This window comes from Rhinopithecus roxellana, chromosome 10 (genome assembly GCF_007565055.1).
Source record: "Rhinopithecus roxellana isolate Shanxi Qingling chromosome 10, ASM756505v1, whole genome shotgun sequence".
NCBI classification, from domain to species: domain Eukaryota; kingdom Metazoa; phylum Chordata; class Mammalia; order Primates; family Cercopithecidae; genus Rhinopithecus; species Rhinopithecus roxellana.
Genome location: NC_044558.1, coordinates 71,891,406 through 71,911,831, shown reverse-complemented (window position 1 = coordinate 71,911,831; position 20,426 = coordinate 71,891,406). Strand labels below are relative to the sequence as shown.

The window sequence follows — 20,426 nt, the reverse complement described above, 5'->3', positions numbered from 1 at the left end:
CCTCCCGAGTAGTTGGGACCACAGGCGCACACTGCCACACTCGGCTATTTTTTTGTATTTTAGTAGAGACGGGGTTTCACCCCGTTGGCCAGGCTGGTCTCAAACTCCTGAACTCAGGCAGTCTGCCTGCCTCAGACTCCCAAACTGCTAGGATTACAGGCATGAGACACCATGCCCGGCCCATTTTACCCATTTTTACATGTATAACTTAGTGCCATTAGGTACATTCACAGTATTGAGCAACCATCACCACTAGCCATTTCCAGAACTTTTCATCAACTTAAACAGAAACTGTATGCATTAAATAACTACCCCCCTTTTAACCTCCCTTCAGACCCTAGTAACCTCTATTTTCTGTCTCTGTGTTGCCTATTCCAGGTGCCTCATGTAAGTGGTATCATACAATATTTGTCCTTCTGTGTTGCTTTAACCTTCTTCATTTTCATATAACTCAGGTTAAGTAAATTGCCTACGATCAGCAGCTTTAAGTGGCAACATGGCCATAGGAACCTAAGTGTATCTGTCAAAAAAAGAGCATACTCTCAGCCGGGTGTGGTGGCTCACGCCTGTAATCCCAGCACTTTAGGAGGCCGAGGCGGGCGGATCACGAGGTCAGATCGAGACCATCCTAGCTAACACAGTTAAACCCCGTCTCTACTAAAAATACAAAAAATTAGCGGGGCTTGGTGGCAGGTGCCTGTAGTCCCAGCTACTCGGGAGGCTGAGGCAGGAGAATGGCGTGAACCCGGGAGGCGGAGCTTGCAGTGAGCGGAGATTGTGCCACTGCACTCCAGCCTGGGTGACAGAGCAAGATTCCGTCTCAAAAAAAAAAAAAAAAGAATTTCCTTAATACAGTAAAAAAAAGAGCATACTCTCAACCACTCTGCATCGCTCCTTTAGCAGTACGCATTTCCCCCTTCCATATGCAGATACGTATCCACATGTAGCAAGTGTTTTACACTTGACATTATATCTGGAATGTTTTTTCATACAATTAAAAATTCTTTGAAACATTTTAATGCTTCCTAATAATCTATTATTGCAAATGCATCATGCTTTAGTTTGCTGTTGACGATTCTTTTTCTTTCTTTTTTTGAGACAGAGTCTCACTCTGTCACCCAGGGCTGGAGTGCAGTGGTGCGATCTCGGCTTACTGCAGCCTCTGCCTCCCTGGTTCCAGCGATTCTTGTGCCTCAGTCTCCTGAGTAGCTGGAATTACAGGCGTGTGTCACCATGGCTGGCTAACTTTTGCATTTTTAGTATAGATGGGGTTTCGCCATGTTGGCCAGGCTGGTCTCAAACTCCTGGCCTCAAGTGATCTGCTTGCTCTGGCCTCCCAAAGTGCTGGGATTACAGATGTAAGCCACTATGCCCAGCTGACAATTATTTGTTTTGGATTTTAAATAATATATGTTTGTACATAAACACCTGCATTTCTGATTAGAACCCTAGGATAAAATATAATGTAATTTCTAGTTCAAAAAATAGAACATACTTAACGTTTGATATTTATTGTTAAATTACCCTCCAGAATTGATTCAGGGCCAGTATACAACACCACAAGTGCTCTTAATGTCATCCTCACCAACAATGAAGTGTTTTTTTTCCTAATTAGGTAAATTTTGATGTATCCCTGGTTGTAATAGATTTCCTTGATAAGTAATGATAAACTTTTATTTTATTTTATTTGTTTTTAAAGACAGGATCATGCTGTTTCCCAGGTTGTCCCGCTTCAGCCTCCCAAGTACCTAGGACTACAGGTGCGAGTGGCTAATTTTATTTTTTGTAAAGACAGTCTCCTTATTTTCCCCAGACTGGGCTCAAACTCCTGGCCTCAAGCAGTCCTCCTGTCTTGGCCTCCTAATGTGTTGGGATTAAAGTTATGAGTCACTGCACCTGGCCTATTTTATCTTCTAAATATTCTATTTGTCACTAATTTATTTCCTACTAGAGTCTGTCTTCAGGTATTCATAGAAACTTAAATTTGTGGCAAATCTTTTCCCAATTTTTTTCTTTGCTTTAAAACTGTAGGCCAGGCATGGTGACTCACGCCTGTAATCCCAGCACTTTGGGAGGCCGAGGCAGGTGGATCACGAGGTCAGGAGTTTGAGACTAGCCTGACCAACATGGTGAAACCCCATCTCTACTAAAAAAACACAAAAATTAACTGGATGTGGTGGTGCATGCCTGTAATCCCAGCTACTTAGGCTGAGGCAGGAAAATCATCTGAATAGGGGAGGTGGAGGTTGCAGTGAGCTGAGATCGCACCACTGCACTCCAGCCTGGGCAAGAGTGAGGCTCCGTTTCAAAAATAAATAAATAAAAATTAAAAAAAAAAAGGCCGGGCGCAGTGGTTCAAGCCTGTAATCCCAGCACTTTGGGAGGCCGAGACGGGCGGATCACGAGGTCAGGAGATCGAGACCATCCTGGCTAACACGGTGAAACCCCGTCTCTACTAAAAATACAAAAAAAATTAGCCGGGTGAGGTGGCGGCGCCTGTAGTCCCAGCTACGCGGGAGGCTGAGGCAGGAGAATGGCGTGAACCCGGGAAGCGGAGCTTGCCGTGAGCTGAGATCCGGCCACTGCACTCCAGCCTGGGCGACAGAGCAAGACTCCGTCTCAAAAAAAAAAAAAAAAAAAAAAAAAAAAATACCACCCCAAAACTGTTGTATTTGACTAATGGCCAAACAGATGGTTGAGTACTGCATTCAATCATTCTGTCTGTCTTGCTGTGATCTGGAAGATTCTTTGCTGATGGGTGGTTAACACTTTGTAGTTTTCAAAGTGGAAACACAAATAAAGCTTTTATAATGAACTTTTCAAATCTCTTTTTAATATATTTTTTTCTTGGGATGACAATAATAGTATTACTATAATAGTATTAACTTATTTTTATTGCTTTTACTAGTTAAAAGTAATAAATGGGTATTCTTACAAAGTTAAACAATATAGAAATATACAAAGTAGAAAATTTAAAGGCTAATCCCACTCCCATATAACCACCTGCAGACAGAATGGGAAGATTTAGTCATAAATACAAAGACAATACATGGAAAAAAATAGACATCTATTAACTCTAGGAAAAATGTAATCATAGCATGCTCCTTGGCTCAGAAGTGAAAACTATTTACATGGTCATTAAAAAATATATGCACAGATTTCCCCCAAATTTTTAACACAGCCACATTGGGAAGATTGAGGAAGGTAGGAGAAGTATAAGAGACTGAATAATTCTCCTTTATTCTTTCATTAAGTGACAGAAATATATGTATTTTATTTAACAACAAGTATGCACATATGAGTAGTTTCTTCTAGGGAATGGAATTTGGTGCTATGGGTAGGGCAGACAAGTAACACCTGTGTTTGATGTTAAGCCTTTTAGAGCTATTTTACTTTATATTTTATAGGTATTTACAATTTATACAGATTGGGATAAAGCTACAAGAAATATGATGACAAAACACCCATATTTAAAGACAAAATTCTCTTGAAAAGTTTATTAACATAAGTAACAATAAATCATTCAACTTTTCGGTCTTCAGGAAGTTTCTGTTTTAAGGATTAATTTCAGAAGTCCTCATGTAAACAAATCAGGCATGAATAAAGCCCTTATAATGAACTTTTCAAATAAATTTTCAAAGTATCTTTTTTCTTGGGATAACAATAATAGTATTAACATGATAGTACTAACTTTTCTTATTTTTATTAACATTCGCTCTTCAAGATTGTTATTAACAAATCTTGAATTTTATTACTGTGCTAGGGCAAGATTTTAATCACTAAGTTCTTCCTCATCACTGAAATATGTGCTTTTCTTTATCCTTGGGCGTCTTGAATCATCTGATGTTGAGGGGCCTCCTGAACTGGGTTTCCATTTTTTTTGTTCTTCTTCAATTTTGGCTTGCTGTGATTCAAAAAACAAAACAAAACTAATAACCTGTTTAATATTATTTATGGTTCATTAATTCAAAACATGGCAAAAACATACCACAAATGCCATTACTTCCCACCCTCCCAGTCCATGCAGACAATTAGATCTGCTCCCTTCCCCTGAGTTCTGTCCCATCTCACAATCTTACTCAAAATTATCCTAGGCAATTTCTAAAAAAAATCTTTTCTGTTGGGCTATACTCACTTTGAGTAAATAGTTCTGCTCATTTTTTTAATGAAAAAAGATTAAGATAGTAAGTGTTGTGGGGCCCTTAAAATCTAGGAAGAACCAATGGGAACTTTTCATTCACACTACCTCAGAGAAACAGCTTGTCTCCTAAGGCTTAAGAGGTTAGGGGGAAATAGAGAGGTTGCCATGAGGTGATCAATGAAGTAAGCAAGGACTATAAACCCAGTCAGCTATTGCATGATGCCTTTTAAAAGAACAATACCTGGAATGCTATGGCCTGACTGAGGCTGTCAAGAGCAGGATCCTCCCCTTCATCTTCACTTTCTTCTACTTCCTCACTTAAATAAAGAAAAACAAATTGGAATGTAACCAACCAATAGGCAAAAGCAACCAACCAAAAGACAAAAGCAACATGATAATGTATTTAGTAAGAATAATATACATACATTTCTTCTTCTGGTTCAGGAGCTTTCTTTTTTTTCTTTTTTTCTTTCTTCTTTGGAGGCTCACGTTCTCCAAGCATATTTTTCGGACAGGCGTAACTTAAGTGTCCACTTTCCTTTTGTTTCCCATTAAAAAGGAAAGAAAAAATACCATATTTGTTATTTACAAAATCTTGCCTGGTACTCTAATACTAAAAGGTTTTTTTTCTTTTGAGACGGAGTCTCGCTCTGTCACCCAGACTGGAGTGCAGTGGCGCGATCTAGGCTCACTGCAAGTTCCACCTCCCGGGTTCACGCCATTCTCCTGCCTCAGTCTCCCGAGTAGCTGGGACTACAGGCACCCACCACTATGCCCGGCTAATTTTTTATTTTTGTATTTTTAGTAGCGACAGAGTTTCACCATATTAGCCAGGATGGTCTTGATCTCCTGACCTCATGATCCACTCGCCTTGGCCTCCCAAAGTGCTGGGATTACAGGCGTGAGTCATGCACCCGGCCTTACTAAAAGGTTTTCGAATTTAAAAAGGAATATTTCCATACTGGGACTACATAGAAAGACATTAATGATAAAACCCAGTACTTTACTATTTAGAAGGTGATATTTTAACTCTCAGTTATTTTAACATTTAGGACTATTTAGTGGTTTTACTAAGAGTAGAAGTAGTAGTCTTCTCTCAAACATTTAAATCTCAAAATTCAAGATATAGAACAGTTCGGTCAGGTGTGGTGGCTCACGCTTGTAATCCCAGCACTTTGGAAAGCTGAGGCGGGTGGATCACCTGAGATCTGGAGTTTGAGACCAGACTGGCCAAAATGGTGAAACCCCGTCTCTACTAAAAAACAAACAAACAAAAAAAGAATTAGCTGGGCGTACTGGCACACACCCGTAGCCCCAGCTACTCAGGAGGCTGAGGTAGGAGAATTGCTTAAACCAAGGAGGTAGAGGCGGCAGTGAGGTGAGATCGTGCCGTTGCACTGCAGCCTGGGCAACAAGAGCAAATAACTCCGTCTCAAAAAAAAAAAATCAAAATTTAAATGAATCATTTACCCTAAATGTAAACATCTTAAGTTACTGATAAAACAAGGATAAAACTATTCCTGTTAATTTCCAATATGTTGCTTAATACTCTTTTGGGCTAGGCATGGTGGATTACAAGCCTGTAATCCCAGCACTGGGATTGCTGGGATTATAATCCCAGCACTGGGAGACTGAGGCGGACAGGTCACCTGAGGAAGCGAGTTGAAGACCAGCCTGGCCAACATGGAAAAACCCTGTCTCTACTAACTACACAAAAATTAGCTGGGTGTGGTGGCACGCGCCTGTAATCCCAGCTACTCAGGAGACTGAGGCACAAGAATTGATTGAACCCGAGAGGCAGAGACTGCAGCGAGCCGAGATTGTGCTACTTCACGCCAGCCTGGGCAACAGAGCAAGACCCTGTCTCAAAAAACAAACAAAAAAACAAAAAACAAATGGAAAATTTCTTCCTCACTTTTCCTATGAATTACTTTCGTTTTTTCCCTTTCATATCCTGACTACAGTTGCACTATCCAATTACAGTAGCCACTAGCCAGTCAATGTGGCTATTGAGAACTTGTCTGAATTGATATGTACTGTAAAGGTAAAATACACATTGGATTTCTAACGACTTAGTAACATACGTGGCTTGCATTATATTCTCATTTGACAATGCTGGACTAGGCTATTATTCCTACTTAGCTAGAACATTGACTTGTAAAACATAAGAGCTCAACTGTAATCTGGACATCAGCTCACTACAATTCCATTTAAGAGGTTATGTCAGGGTAGGGTATGGGAACTGAGCCAAGGTTAGAACAATAGAAGGGAACAATAATCATGCTTTTCCAGTATATTTGACAGAGCAGACAGACTGTGCACTTTGTATACCTAGGACGTGGCCCAACCTAAGAGAGGTTACTTACTGTTAATGAGCTGCTGAGAAAATATAGTTAGAGAAGTATATCTGAAACTGTGTTTTGGAATAATATTATAGCAAAACATATTAACATATCCCATACTAAAAAAGGATTTAATGTAATAACTTTAGAAAAACCAGGCTAAGTAAATATAAATAGGTTTTTTTGGAGGGAGGGAAATTAAATATAAAAACGTAAAAAATATAACAACTCTATGGATCCATATACCAAAAGGAACCAATTAACAGATTCATCTAGGATTTCCCAGATAACTTAATATTCACTGTGAATATGAAGATATATACTAATCTGAATGTAACTACCTTCCCTCCCTCCCTTTCTTTCTTTTACAAAACTCAGAACTTTGGAAAAGTTTCTAAAGTGTTTACTTAAGAGGTTTCAGAATCATAGGAATTGACAGAATCAGTATGTATCCAAGCGACTGCTTGCTCACTCTATTCATCCATCCGTCAGTCTGTTTATTTAGTTATCTTTTTTGTGGGGGGTATGGGGAGTGACAGTGGGGTAGAGGACCTCAAGCCATTTCCTTGCATCTTCCATGTGTTTGTAGCCAGGATGGTATCTCTCCATGATTCTCTCCCCAGCTCCCCATTACTACCTCTCGACTCTGTTTTTTAAGTATTTTATTTTTATTTTTATTTTTGAGACGGAGTCTCGCTCTGTCGCCCAGGCTGGAGTGCAGTGGAGTGATCTCGGCTCACTGCAACCTCTGCCTCCTGGGTTCAAGTGATTCTCCTGCCTCAGCCTTCCAAGCAGCTGGGATCACAGGTGACTGCCACCACGCCTGGCTAATTTTTTTTTGTATTTTTAGTAGAGATGGGGTTTCACCATATTGGTCAGTCTGCTTTTGAACTCCTGACCTCAAGTGATCCACCCACCTAAGCTTCCCAAAGTGCTAGGATTACAGGCATGAGCCACTGTGCCCGGCCTGTTTCTTAAGTATTTTATATGGTCATTTTACAAACTTACACCTGTGAGAACCAGACTAAAATTCTCTTGGTACCAATACAGACCTTATACAAAATTATTCTATGGCTGTCTTTCCCTCCTCATCACCAAAACTTTAAATGGATAATGACAGATCATGAAGAGAACCAAAGAAGACAATGTGAGGATAGTTCAGTTATAAAACACTAGCAATACCAAAAAATAAAAAACTTCAAAACACAATATCCCATAGTGGATAAGGTCACATGATAATGTTCCTATTGAACTGTGACACTTAAAAACTGGTACAGAAACAGGCAATATCCTATTAACAAAAATTTATGAGTTACTAAAATCTTGCAAGACAGTGAGATAAGTAATCCGTCTAACACTTTTAAAACTAGTGATTTTCAAAGATTTAGGAACTAGAGAAAATACCACTTTATATTACCCAACTCAGGTTATCTTTACACAGTGCATTTCAACTGAATTTACTTTGATGAGTTTAGAGTCCCTAAGTAAAACAACTAGGCCAGGCACAGTGGCTAACACTTGTAACTCTAAGCACTTTGGGAGGCTGAGGTGGGAGGGGTGCTTGAGCCTAGGAGTTTGAGATGGGCCGGGGCAACATAGGAATAACCTGCCTCTACAAAAAAATTAAAAAATTAAGCAGGGTGTGATGGTGCATGCCTGTGCTCCCAGCTACTCGGACACTGTGGTGGGACGATCACCTGGGCCCAGGAGGTGGAGGCTGCAGAGAGTTGTGATTGCATCACTGCACTCCAGCCTGGGTGACAGAGGAAAACCCTGTCTCAAAAAAATAAATATTAAAAAATAAAGCATTTTCATAACCTGGTTTAGCCAGTCAGAAGTTTTGGTGAGCAAAAATAAAAGACTGATGTGAAAAGTATCTTAAACTATGGAAAGTTACATTAAGTTTTAGGTTTACTTACTCCACATTCATAACACTTAGATTTATCAAAGTAGTTTCGCCTTCGGATGAACTCAGCTGCTCTTCCATTGTCAATAGCAATGCTTGCTTTTATCACTCTGCCAAATAACTAAACAAGAGAAAACTGTAAATGTAGAATGTATTTCACTGAAATCTAAAATTAATTATTTAATCCATTTTCTTAAATCTTCAATTCCACTTTATTTTGGATTTTTTAGCAATTGTCACTTAGGTGTGATAAATTATATTCTGTAGTATTCTTATTCCTGAGACTCCACCAATGTTTTGAGAACCCAGTACAGTTTGACCTCTTTTCTTTCCATAAGTTAGATATCTTAAGAATCTACAGATAACTATTAGACCTGATGATCCACTATATCTCCACATTTTTGGCCTGGATGAGCATAAAGGCTTTGGGGCTAAAAACCTTGATGGAGATGAATAGCTTACCTGTTTGTTGTTTATTGCCCTGGTACAGTTTTGTGCAGAGTCTTTATCCAAAAATAAAATAAATGCAACCCCTTTACTCTTCCTGGTATCTTTATCTTTCATTATGGTAACCCTTAAAGCATAAACAAATAGTTAAAAATGAGGCAGCAATAAATAAAACAGGTATTAATACTTGAAACATTCATTTTAAAAAGGGCTAAATGAAAAATTTGTAAGATGAATTAATACATTTGAAAAATCAGCTATCTCTTCAAAGTCAAGGGATATCAAGCATAGAAATGGGAAAGGGTGATACTGACTTAACACAAGTGAGCACACCTATGATTAGGAGTTAATCAGAGATTGAAGGGTGAAGTAAAGAGATTACAGAGACAATGAAATCTTAAGGAGTAACCATAATCCCTCTTCCATACTAACTCCCTCAGCTTGCAAAACAAAACAAAATAAAAGTATACTTTACACAAGAAGGAAAATGATTTACTTATTTTTCTTTCTTTATTTATTTTTATTATTATTATTATACTTTAAGTTCTAGGGTACATGTGCATAACGTGCAGGTTTGTTACATATGTATACTTGTGCCATGTTGGTGTGCTGCACCCATCAACTCGTCAGCACCCATCAATTCGTCATTTATATCAGGTATAACTCCCAATGCAATCCCTCCCCCCTCCCCCCCCCCCATGATAGGCCCCGGTGTGTGATGTTCCCCTTCCCGAGTCCAAGTGATCTCATTGTTCAGTTCCCACCTATGAGTGAGAACATGCAGTGTTTGGTTTTCTGTTCTTGTGATAGTTTGCTAAGAATGATGGTTTCCAGCTGCATCCATGTCCCTACAAAGGACGCAAACTCATCCTTTTTTATGGCTGCATAGTATTCCATGGTGTATATGTGCCACATTTTCTTAATCCAGTCTGTCACAGATGGACCTTTGGGTTGATTCCAAGTCTTTGCTATTGTGAATAGTGCCGCAATAAACATACGTGTGCATGTGTCTTTATAGCAGCATGATTTATAATCCTTTGGGTAGATACCCAGTAGTGGGATGGCTGGGTCATATGGTACATCTAGTTCTAGATCCTTGAGGAATTGCCATACTGTTTTCCATAATGGTTGAACTAGTTTACAATCCCACCAACAGTGTAAAAGTGTTCCTATTTCTCCACATCCTCTCCAGCACCTGTTGTTTCCTGACTTTTGAATGATTGCCATCTAACTGGTGTGAGATGGTATCTCATTGTGGTTTTGATTTGCATTTCTCTGATGGCGAGTGATGATGAGCATTTTTTCATGTGTCTGTTGGCTGTATGAATGTCTTCTTTTGAGAAATGTCTGTTCATATCCTTTGCCCACTTTTTGATGGGGTTGTTTTTTTCGAATCAAAGTATATTCTTAATATTCTTTTAAAGAATCTTCAGAAAAATAAGAAAGAAAAAAAAATCTCCAGAGCTGGGTGTGGTGGTGCGCACCTGTAGTTCCAGCTACTTGGGAGACAGAGGCAGGAGGATGCCTGAACAAGAGAGTTTGAGAACAGCCTAGGCAACATAGTTAGACCCCGATCTTCAGGGAAAAAGAATCTCCAGTTCTGTGGTTTTCAGCCATACTACCCACTAGGGTGTACCTGAGTGATAAGGAGAGTTATGAGAGCACAGAGCCTGCTCTTTCTCTTGCCCCATCCACATCCCTAGTCCTGGAGGCCCTTGCTCACCCTATGTCAATTAACATAGTTTAAAAACAATGTTCACCAGGGCTCTTTGGAGAAATAGCTGATTCAAAGGCTAAAGCAGGGCAGGTACAAGAGGAGCTTGGAACATCTTACGCCAGAAAGTAAGAGAGTGCAAAAGTGAGTGAGCGAGTGAGACAGAGAGAGAGAGGAATGAATGAATGAATGAATGAATGATGGGGGCAAGAATACAGCAGCCAGCTGGAAGGAGCTCCCACTGGCCAAATCAAGGACAATTTGAGCACCAAAACAATTCATTACAGTAATAAATTATAGGCCACAGAGAAGGTAGGAATTTATAATTCTTACTGATAATAGACCAATAAATAAGTGGAGGAGATGGGAGGGAAGGCTCTTGCTTACAGAAGAATGCCAAGGGATGATGGGTGAATGTAGAGGAAATGCTGGAGTTGGAAAAATCACCAATTGGCAACACTCATGGTAAAGACTGGATCAGTTAAGAACCATCAACAAATGCTAAGTCTAAAATGAGATTTTTATGTGGAGCAGAACACTTGTACTGTCTTAGAGTGTCTTCCATGGATTGTTTATTAATTGCAAAGGGAAAATAAGTCTACAGTGAAAAAATCGAGACAATACCTTGACTGTGTGATCAAAATTCGTATCACTACTGAGGGACAGACTGACAGTGTCTGCCTCCAGATGTGGTATTCTGAGAACAACACATCCTCTATGCAGTATAGTAGCCAAGAAAATGTAGACTAGATCTAATAACGAGGAAACATCAGCAACATACAAAATGAGGGGGAGGAGAAGGGGGTAGGCTATATATTCCTTACAATGTTCTAGACTAGAGGAGCCTAAAAAGAAAAATTAAAGACAATACTTGACTCGAGACTGATCCTCTAATAGAGGGGAAAAATACTATGCAGGACATTATTAGGTCAACTGACAAAATTGGAACATGAATGGTTGGTTTAGTAAATCTACTATATCAAAATAACTTTATGAAGTTGGTAATTGTACTGTGGTTATATAAAATATATCCTTACTTTTAGGGAATAACACACTGAAGTATGTAGGAATAAAGGGCGATGATGTTTGTAACTCACCCTTACATACCTCACAAAAACAAGTTGTGGGTGTATATATACACACATACGGGGCAAGAGAGAGTACAAATGATAAAGTAAATGGGGGAAATGTTAATAACAGGTGAATTTACATGAAGGATATTTTGCTGTTCTTAGTACCATTGTCATAACTTTTTATAAACTTGAAATTATTTCCAAAGTTAAAAAAAAGATAATGTTCAAGATAAAGCTTAATAATTTTCTCATGTTTGAATTACAGGAAAATAGATAATAGGACACAAGTGAATAAATAGAAGTTTTATTCAGCATAACATTTCCCATATTAAAATTATTTTATTTGGGTTTGGGTTAAGGTACATACATAGTCTTTGGAATGAAACTGATAAAAAGATGCCATCACATTAAGAAAAGGGATGTCTAATTTCATTTAAAAGAAGAAACAAGTTGAAAAAATTTAGGGAAAAATGGGCAACTAAAATGGTTTAGTTTCTCAAACGGTACACCTGTATATTCAATGGGCTTAGAAGGTAAGGAGAGGCAAGCACCCAAGGTAAGAAGGTTCAAATTTGGACTGATTATCGTCAAAGCACCAGTTATGAGAATATGCAGGAAACATTTTAACCAATTTTGACAGAAATATTGAATAAGGTAGTTGCTTCACATTTTGGAATTTTTCGTAATGTTTGTGAAAGTTATCTTTTTTTTTTTTTAAGTACTATTTCAAAAGAAGTGTTGGCTTTCTACATCATCCTCAATTAATGATCTCTCATCTGTTGCCTCTTTTCTGATTCCACTGCTTTTTTCTTGTCCATGGGGGCATTACTGTTTTAACAGTCTATTCTTATTGGTTCCTTTATAATTTTTTCTCTTATGATTTTCTCATATCCCTAAGTGGTCTTCTACTTAAGGAATAAAATCACACCATTCCTTTGTTCAAAAATCTTTGGTTCTGTAAATTGCCTATTCTTTGTCCGTCAGTCAGTATCCTTGATGATTTGGCTCCATCTCCTTCATCTTTCACTGCTCCTTCCCACGTACAAAATACGAAGTCTACTCAAAAGAAACCACTCAATGCTCCAGTAGCATGGCCTGTATTTCCCCAAATTTGTGCCTTTGTTCATACAGCTTCTATCTTCTTTCACCTCTGAATCATTGCCCATTAAAATTTTCCTCATTCTTTCGGGATTCAAGTCAATGTGTCAGTTTCTAATAGCTTCAACTGGATATCATTTCTCCTCCGTTATGCTAGTCTCTGCTGAATTGTGTTATTCATAAAAAATGCCTCATCTCATCTATTTTAATGTAAACTCCTTTAAGGTTGTCTCTGTAATCCATATGTGCCTACCTCAATATGTTGATTGATATACCTTTATATTCAATGGGAAAAATAGACAAAAAAATAGGAAAAGTAGTTTCTAAAAGAGTACATTGTATGTGTTCATTCATTTGGTCATTCAGTCACTCTGTTAGCCTCAAGCCCATGTGCTAAGCACTAACAGTAGTTTTTACCCTCAGGAGAAAGCTTACAGTTTAGTGGTAGAGACAGACCAACAAACCAACTGCCATACAATACTTTGATAGAGATACCTTCTGTGGTAACAGAAAAAAAATTTACACCAGAGATTTAAAAGGACAAATCTACTGTGACTCCCATGTTTCTGGCAAGGGAAAAGAGGTAGACAGTAGCATCTAATTTCCTAATACAAGGTATATGATGTACTTATTTAAGCACATAATATGAAGCATACACTATTTTGGGAAACCTGAATGTCATCCATAACACCTCCTTCCTGTTCACAAAGTCCTTATGTACAAAGTAAGCACATCACTAAATATTACCCACTTTCCTTCCTATACATATCACTAAGTATTACCCATTTCACTTCATAATGATTTCTGAAATCTGACCACCTCTCAAATCTGACCAGTCTCTATAGCTCCACCTGTACTATTTTAGTACAGATTTCTCCCCTGGGCTACAGTTTTAGACTTCATACTGGTCTCACTGCATTTTCTCTCTCTCTTTTTTTTTTTTTTTTTTTGAGATGGAGTCTTGCTCTGCCCAGGCTGGAGTGCACTGGCATGATCTCGGTTCAATGCAACCTCCACCTCCATCCGCCTCCTGGGTTCAAGTGATTCTCATGCCTCGCCTCCCAAGTAGCTGGGATTACAGGTGTGTACCACCACGACCGGCTAATTTTTGCATTTTTTTGTAGAGATGGGGTTTTGCTATGTTGGTCAGGCTGGTCTTGAACTCCTGACCTTTCAAGTGATCCTCCCACATTGGTCTCCCAAAGCACTGGGATTACAGGTGTGAGCCACTGTGCCCAGCTGCATTTGCTTTTGTTCCCCTCCAATCTAATTTGTACATTAGGCCAGAATAAACTTTAAAAAATTTAAATCATGTCACCCCTCACTTAAAATTCTTAAATGATTCCTGATATTCTTAGAATGAAAACCAAATACCTTTGTAACCTGGCCAAGAAGTAAGATGAGGAACCTGCTTCCATCTCTGGAGCCATCTTGTGCTTTCTCCCCCTTACTCATTCATCTCTAGTCACATTGGCCTTCTTTCTATTTCTTGATGTCACTTTATTTTCTTTTGCCACAAGGCCTTTGCACAAGCTATTCCCTCTACCTGAACTATTCCTCCCTTATTTTTGCCTACTTGTTACTCATCCTTAGGTTTCCACTCAAAAAACACTGACTTAGGTAAGCCTTCCCTGGCTCTCTAAAGTCTTCCCTGTTTCTAGGTGCTTATAACCCCGTGTCTTTAATTCCATTGCAGTTTCATGGTTCAGAACTATATATTGATATGGAGATCCACTCAAAGATTCTGACAAAGCGGAAAAAAAAAGGTAAAAGGGAGTGGACTCTGAAATCTCACTGTTGGATTCAAATATTTTCTCCACCATTAGCTAGCAAGATGACTTTAGGTTTTCTGTGTGCTTCAGTTTCATCATTTATAATATTGAGATAATAACAGTACCTACCTTAAAGGGTACTTGTGAGAATTAAATAATACACATAAAGAGATTAGAACAATGCCTGGCATATATATGTGCTCATTTAAGTATTACATACCATCATCATTACCAGTGTTTGGACTGATGACGATGACTTTTTAAAATCTGAACACCCAAAAATTTACACAGAAGCATTTTTGATAATGATTTTTTAATAGCAAAGTAACTGTAAAAGAAGTTAGTAATTTCAAGATGCAAATGAGCTTCAACTGTTTAATATCCATTTATGGAACACTAGAAAAAATTAGCCAAGATAAATATGCTCAAAATTATTGGGATTTTAAATTTATATCAGAATGCATACTGGTTATAAGATAGTTAGGATGACAGTATCCTTTTACTTTTTTGCCCCATAATATAGTTGCTTGATTTAAAACAGTGAAATACGAGTTCAAGTTCTTTTTATTGTTCCTAACCCTCAGCCCTGTTATCATCCATACCATTTGTATATTTCTAGTCTTTCCAATGATCTCTAAGCTTTCTCTGAAGGAAGATAACATGTTTTCTATTTATCAGTCTCATAGCATCCTGCAAGTCAGATGCACAGAAATATTTGATTTTACACTATTTATTTGGAAAAAAAAACTAGGTTACTTATAGTATACTTGATAACACACTTCCTAGTAACCAAAATATTTGTTTACCATTAGATATGAAGATGTATCTTCATAGTACATGGAAAGACATTTATGATATGTCAAATTAAAAAAGAAAATAAAATTGAATGTATGGAATACAGTCTTGAAGAAAAATTGTCTACATGTTTATGTACATGGAAAACCAACTAAAATTGTCATAAAAATGTTAATAGTATTATTTTCTTTGTTATATCAAGTATGTTTTATTTTTAAAAATTTAATGTCATTGAAAAAAATGGAGAAGCAAATTCAGATAAACTTTCAAATGAAGTTACAAAATTTAATGTGAGTACTTACTTTACAACTTTGCCGTACTTGGAAAATATCTGAAACAAAAGACTACATATTTACAATTTATTTTAAAACCATGAAAACATCAAATTTTTAGGTTGCAGACGTTGACAAAATTCTGTTATAGTTTATGAAAAATTTCAGCCTTCAGTCTATAAGGCAGGCCCTAAAAATTTTTTTTTTGGTTGCTAGAATAATATTTTTACTGTTGTTGGAGTCACATGTATCTGTCTCAGTTCCTAAATTTGACAATGGAGTAAATAAAGAGAAAAAAACTCACTCTACACATGTGGTACAGCTAAGGCATACACACTGGACAGCTGCTGTGTTCCTGAGGTATACCCATGGCAACTATCAACTCTATCATAGTGCCAGCTATACCTGTGCTTCAAATATCAATGTTATGGAGTAGCACTTTTCCAATTCTACCCTCACCTCTACCTTGTTATTCCTACGAAGCAATCCCTGTTTGAGAAGACAGATCCTTAGACTGCTTTATTTAAAAAACAAAACAAAAAAAACCTCATAAAAAAAGCTTTTATAACGAAAAATCCATTTCTATCAGTCTTCTTCCTCTGCCCACCATTAATATGTTGGTAGAACTTTATAGTTGGCTCTCTCTTCTGTTACTTTTATTTCATCCTATGCAATCTCATTTATTTCTAAAGTTCCAGCTCATTACCCATATACTAAGAGTTCCTATTATATAAAAAGTCTTTTAGAATGTGTTAGTATATGCAACCAATAATAATGAATTTTTTCGTTCTATGATTAAGCTGTATAATGCTGGAATGTAATATAACTGGATTGCAGTGTTATCAACACTGGGTTCTGAAGGCCAGTACAGTTTTCTATGTAATACTTACCACACTGGGTTTCTATGTAATACTTACCACACTGGCCAGTACAGTTTTCTACATAATACTAATGGCCTCTTGTTTCACTCAGAGTGAAAGCCAGAGTCCTCACCATGATGTAAATAGGTCCTATAAGGCACCTTGAGTGGGCTTACCTAAGATTACCCCTCTTTTCCTGAAATGCTTGTCCTCCAGAATTTGCACAGGTGCCTCTTACTCGTTTCAGGTCTTTATTCAAAAGTCACCTTCTCAATAATGGCATTTCTGACCTCCCTGTGTAGAATTTCACCTCCATTCCCAACTTAACATTCAATAGCCCACCTTTCCTGCTTTATTTTTTCTCCTTAGCACCTAACATCTTAACATCTCCTTAGTATCTAACATATAATTTGACTTAAACGTTCAATAAATACAGCTTCTATTTTTTTTTTTTTTTTTTCTGAGACAGGGTCTGATTCTGTTACCCAGCCTGGAGTGCAGTGGTACGATCTTGGCTCACTGTCGCCTCCACCTCCTAGGCTCAAGCAATCTTCCAACCTTAGGTGCGCAGGTAGCTTGTAGAGACATGGTGGTGCACACCTGTATTTTCCAGCTACTCGGGAGGCTGAGGTGGGAGTACCACCTGAGGGGGTGGGAGGCTGCGGTGAGCCATGATAGTGCCACTGCACTCCAGCCTGAGTGACAGAATTACACTGTCTCAAAAAAAAAAAAAAAAAAAAGAAAAGAAAAAGAAAAAGAAAAAAAGAATTTTGCCAGGGATAACTATTTGCTTAAGGTTATCTGTATCTCAAATAGCAGTCACTTGATAAGATTTACTTACCCGGTACAAGTCATTGTTTGTCAGGGAAAAGGGCAAGTTGGATACATACACTGTGCTCTTACTTGGAGCCAATCCACCACTCATTTCTAAAAGTGAAAATAAACCTATCAGCAATCAATCTAAACCAGGATTCCTTTTTTTTTTTTTTGAGACGGAGTTTCGCTCTTGTTGCCCAGGCTGGGGTGCAATGGCGCAATCTCCGCTCACTGCAACCTCCGCTTCCCAGTTTCAAGCAATTCTCCTGCCTCAGCCTCCCGAGTAGCTGGGATCACAGGTATCCATCACCATGCCCGGCTAATTTTGTATTTTTAGTAGAGGCAGGGTTTCACCATGTTGGTCAGGCTGGTCTTGAACTCCTGACCTCAAGTGATCCACCTGTCTCAGCGTCCCAAAGTGGCCTAAACCAGGTATTCTTAATTCCAAATAAAACAATCAGACCAGTCTGGGTATTATTTTGAAAAAACAACAACAACAACAAAAAACAAAAATCAATACAGTATTAACAATCACTGATTTAATTATGCCAGATTTGTACACCTTCCTTACAAGTTAGGAACTCCAGCAGGCCGAATTAAGGAATTCCTTTTTCCAGTCACCACTCAAGAAAAATTCTTTTTTGGTTCTTCTTCTTTCAGGTATTCTTTACACCAACACTTTCAGTGCCAGACTGTATGGGTATGGAGATGGGTTTTAAATAGATGAAGGAAAAACCCTAAGGCTACTCCTAACTTCCACTCAGACTACGAGCAAAAAATGCTCTAATGCATATGTATTGTATATGGACAATACCTACACCTTGCTCACCCAGATCAGAAAGAGCCTGGGGACTCAGAAAGAACCTTAGTCACTGAGTTTTGCTAATACACAGTCATGCTACGCTTAACGAAGGAGGTATGTTCTGAGTGTGTTACGTGATTTCATAGCGCAAACATCATAGGGTGTACTGAGACAAACCTAGATGGTCTAGCCTATTGCTCCTGGGCTGCAACCTGTATAGCATGTTAATGTAGTGAATAATGTAGACAATAGAAACACAGTGGTAAATATTTACGTAGCTAAAGACAGAAAAGGTGCACTAAAAACATGGTACAATGTTTTATACTCTTAGGAGACCACTGTGGTATATGTGGTTTGTTAACCAAAAAGTTGTTATGCTGTGCATGCCTGTACTATGGCTGGGTACCTTTATGTTTGTCTTAATTTTTTTTTTCTCTGGAGTGGTGTGTTAAGAGGAAAATTTTCTTTTCCCCATTTAGTATGATGTTAAGGAGGAAATTTAAGCTTTACGTATTGACAATATAAACTTCTTTCGAAATGCTAACTTTGCTTATTATTGCCAAATTATGAAATGATACATTATAAAAATAGGCTTGGTGCCTGGAAGAGACGGACTTGTATGTATGTGTATATATGTATATAAAATTTACAAATGTAATCGGTAATTAATTTTCACACCTTATCTTACAAAGTCAGCAAATTACTGTGAAAATATCAGACTCAACCAAATTCAAATTTCTGATTTAAAAAGAGCGTGTGGTGTGTATTCGAGATGGGGGACGAACCATCACAAATGGAAAAGTACGACTCTAAGGCATGGCAATTCGTGAAGGAATGAGAAAACTGCCTCATGTTTGGTGTTTTGGGGGAATCATTTATAAAACTTCAGGAACTCAACATAGATAGGTCGCTTTTTAAAAGTTTCTCATTTGAAACTATGCCTTAGACGTTCTGCTGAGAGCCGCGAAGGCAGGTAGAGGTTAAGGTCCTGGGATAAAAAGGGTGGCGGGAGAGAGGGGCAGAGCATTTTGGCAGCCGAGTCTGGGGAGGGGGTCCTGCAGAAAAGAAGGCCGCAGCTGAGGAGGGTTTACCTTCACGTGGGTTGGGCCTGGGAGACCAGAAGAGTGCGAGCCCTCGGCTCAGCTGGGGCTCAACCCCGACTCTTCGTAGCCACTCGCAGCGGCCTTGGCATCACGAGTCCTGGGAGGGGTCAGGCGCGGGGACCAGATGGTAGCAGCCACGGTGCCTCTTCCTGGCTGTTTCAGATCCGGGCCCCAAAGGCAGGCCCAGAGGCGAGCGCTTCGCTGACGTCAATGCGCGCGCCGGAAGTGCCTACCTGGAATAACGGCGGCGAGCGGACGACTACATTTACGGGCTGTCCCGCAGGGCCAGAGTAGGTGAGCAACTTTTACCTTTCCCAGAGATGGATGCAGAGCGAGTGCGGGCTGCTAAACGCGGGGGGTTTGGGGAGGGGGGGCGGGAGTTTTCTGTGTCGGGTCCTGGATTCTCCTGCCTTTGAATTGTGCAGCAATTCTGCCCATGCGGTTGAGGGTGGAGAGACGCAGTGGAGTTTGGAATAAAGGGAAGTATTCAGTCTAAGATACGGGTTCGCCTCTCTGTAGCGCCTTAATATGCAAAAAGAAGACTGAGCTAGGTAACTTCAGTGACCCGAGAGCAGTCAGGAAATCCGTAATTGTACTGAAGGTGTTCGCCGTACCCAGCTATTAGGCACTTTGGGAACTACAAAATAAACAGACCTTTTTTTTTGTTTGTTTTGTTTTCTGGTGGAGATCTCAGTCTAGTTGGGGAGACAAGGACAACTTTGGGAGAGTTGGATTCACAGAGTGACTCATCTTTAGCCTGGGTATGGACAAACGGTGAACTTCTTGGCACCTTTTCTCTTCCTGTAAATCTATAATGGCTACGCACTGCTTTTTCTGTAAGAGGCCATAACATGCCCATCATTCCTACAGAAAAATCAGAACATAATGCAAGGTAGTTTATACTTCTACCCACCAGCACATACAGATCAGGCCTCTAACCACTCCCTGGGAGCCTGCGTTCCAGCAGCCTGGAACCCAGAGCCTCTCCTGGAGCCTGCACAATCAATCCAGAGTGAAGCCGATGTCTTCTAGAGAGACGGAAGTGCAATCCATCCAGGGCGCAGCTGAATTTTGAGAGGCCTGAATACCTCCGTGGCCGCCAGGGGACCGCCGGGACTAAGTCTCTTGGCAAACTTGTGGCCAGCCAAACCTACCTTGCATTACATCCCTGTTATCCTTGGTTACCGCACAAGATGTAAGCCTCTTTGGTCTTCTGTGCTATAGTCTCATTTCCATGCTGCTTTGTGCTTTCTTTCGACTTAGGCTATCACTGCTTCTTCGTTTC

The 20,426-nt window shown here is 39.2% G+C and overlaps 2 protein-coding genes across 28 annotated transcripts in view; one reads left to right on the top strand and one right to left on the bottom strand.

Moving 5' to 3' along the window:
* Nucleotides 1-2,817: 2,817 nt before the first annotated feature.
* Nucleotides 2,818-19,351, bottom strand: ZCRB1 (zinc finger CCHC-type and RNA binding motif containing 1). 5 transcript variants are annotated; one of them, XM_010382390.2, is made up of 8 exons: nucleotides 19,130-19,351; nucleotides 17,262-17,347; nucleotides 15,591-15,619; nucleotides 8,852-8,963; nucleotides 8,403-8,510; nucleotides 4,567-4,679; nucleotides 4,383-4,458; nucleotides 2,818-3,904 (listed from the first exon to the last, which is right to left on the bottom strand). In XM_010382390.2, exons 2-8 carry the CDS (start codon nucleotides 17,343-17,345, stop codon nucleotides 3,773-3,775), a joined length of 654 nt encoding a protein of 217 aa, XP_010380692.1. In that variant the 5' UTR covers nucleotides 17,346-17,347; nucleotides 19,130-19,351; the 3' UTR covers nucleotides 2,818-3,772. The 5 variants fall into 5 exon arrangements, with proteins under 5 accessions (XP_010380692.1, XP_010380694.1, XP_010380695.1 ...); XM_010382392.2 differs by having other exon boundaries at nucleotides 15,591-15,632; nucleotides 19,130-19,334; XM_010382393.2 differs by lacking the exon at nucleotides 15,591-15,619 and having other exon boundaries at nucleotides 19,130-19,334.
* The window catches only part of PPHLN1 (periphilin 1), a 129,368-nt gene continuing 128,284 nt past the window's right edge, over nucleotides 19,343-20,426 (top strand). For 7 of the 23 annotated variants that reach the window (XM_010382381.2, XM_030939587.1, XM_030939583.1 and 4 more), the window contains exon 1: nucleotides 19,352-19,435. The gene's annotated coding sequence lies outside the window, so the exon portion shown is untranslated. Of the gene's footprint in view, nucleotides 19,436-20,426 lie in introns of all 23 variants that reach the window. The other 16 variants (XM_030939581.1, XM_030939580.1, XM_030939579.1 and 13 more) reach the window with 6 other exon arrangements.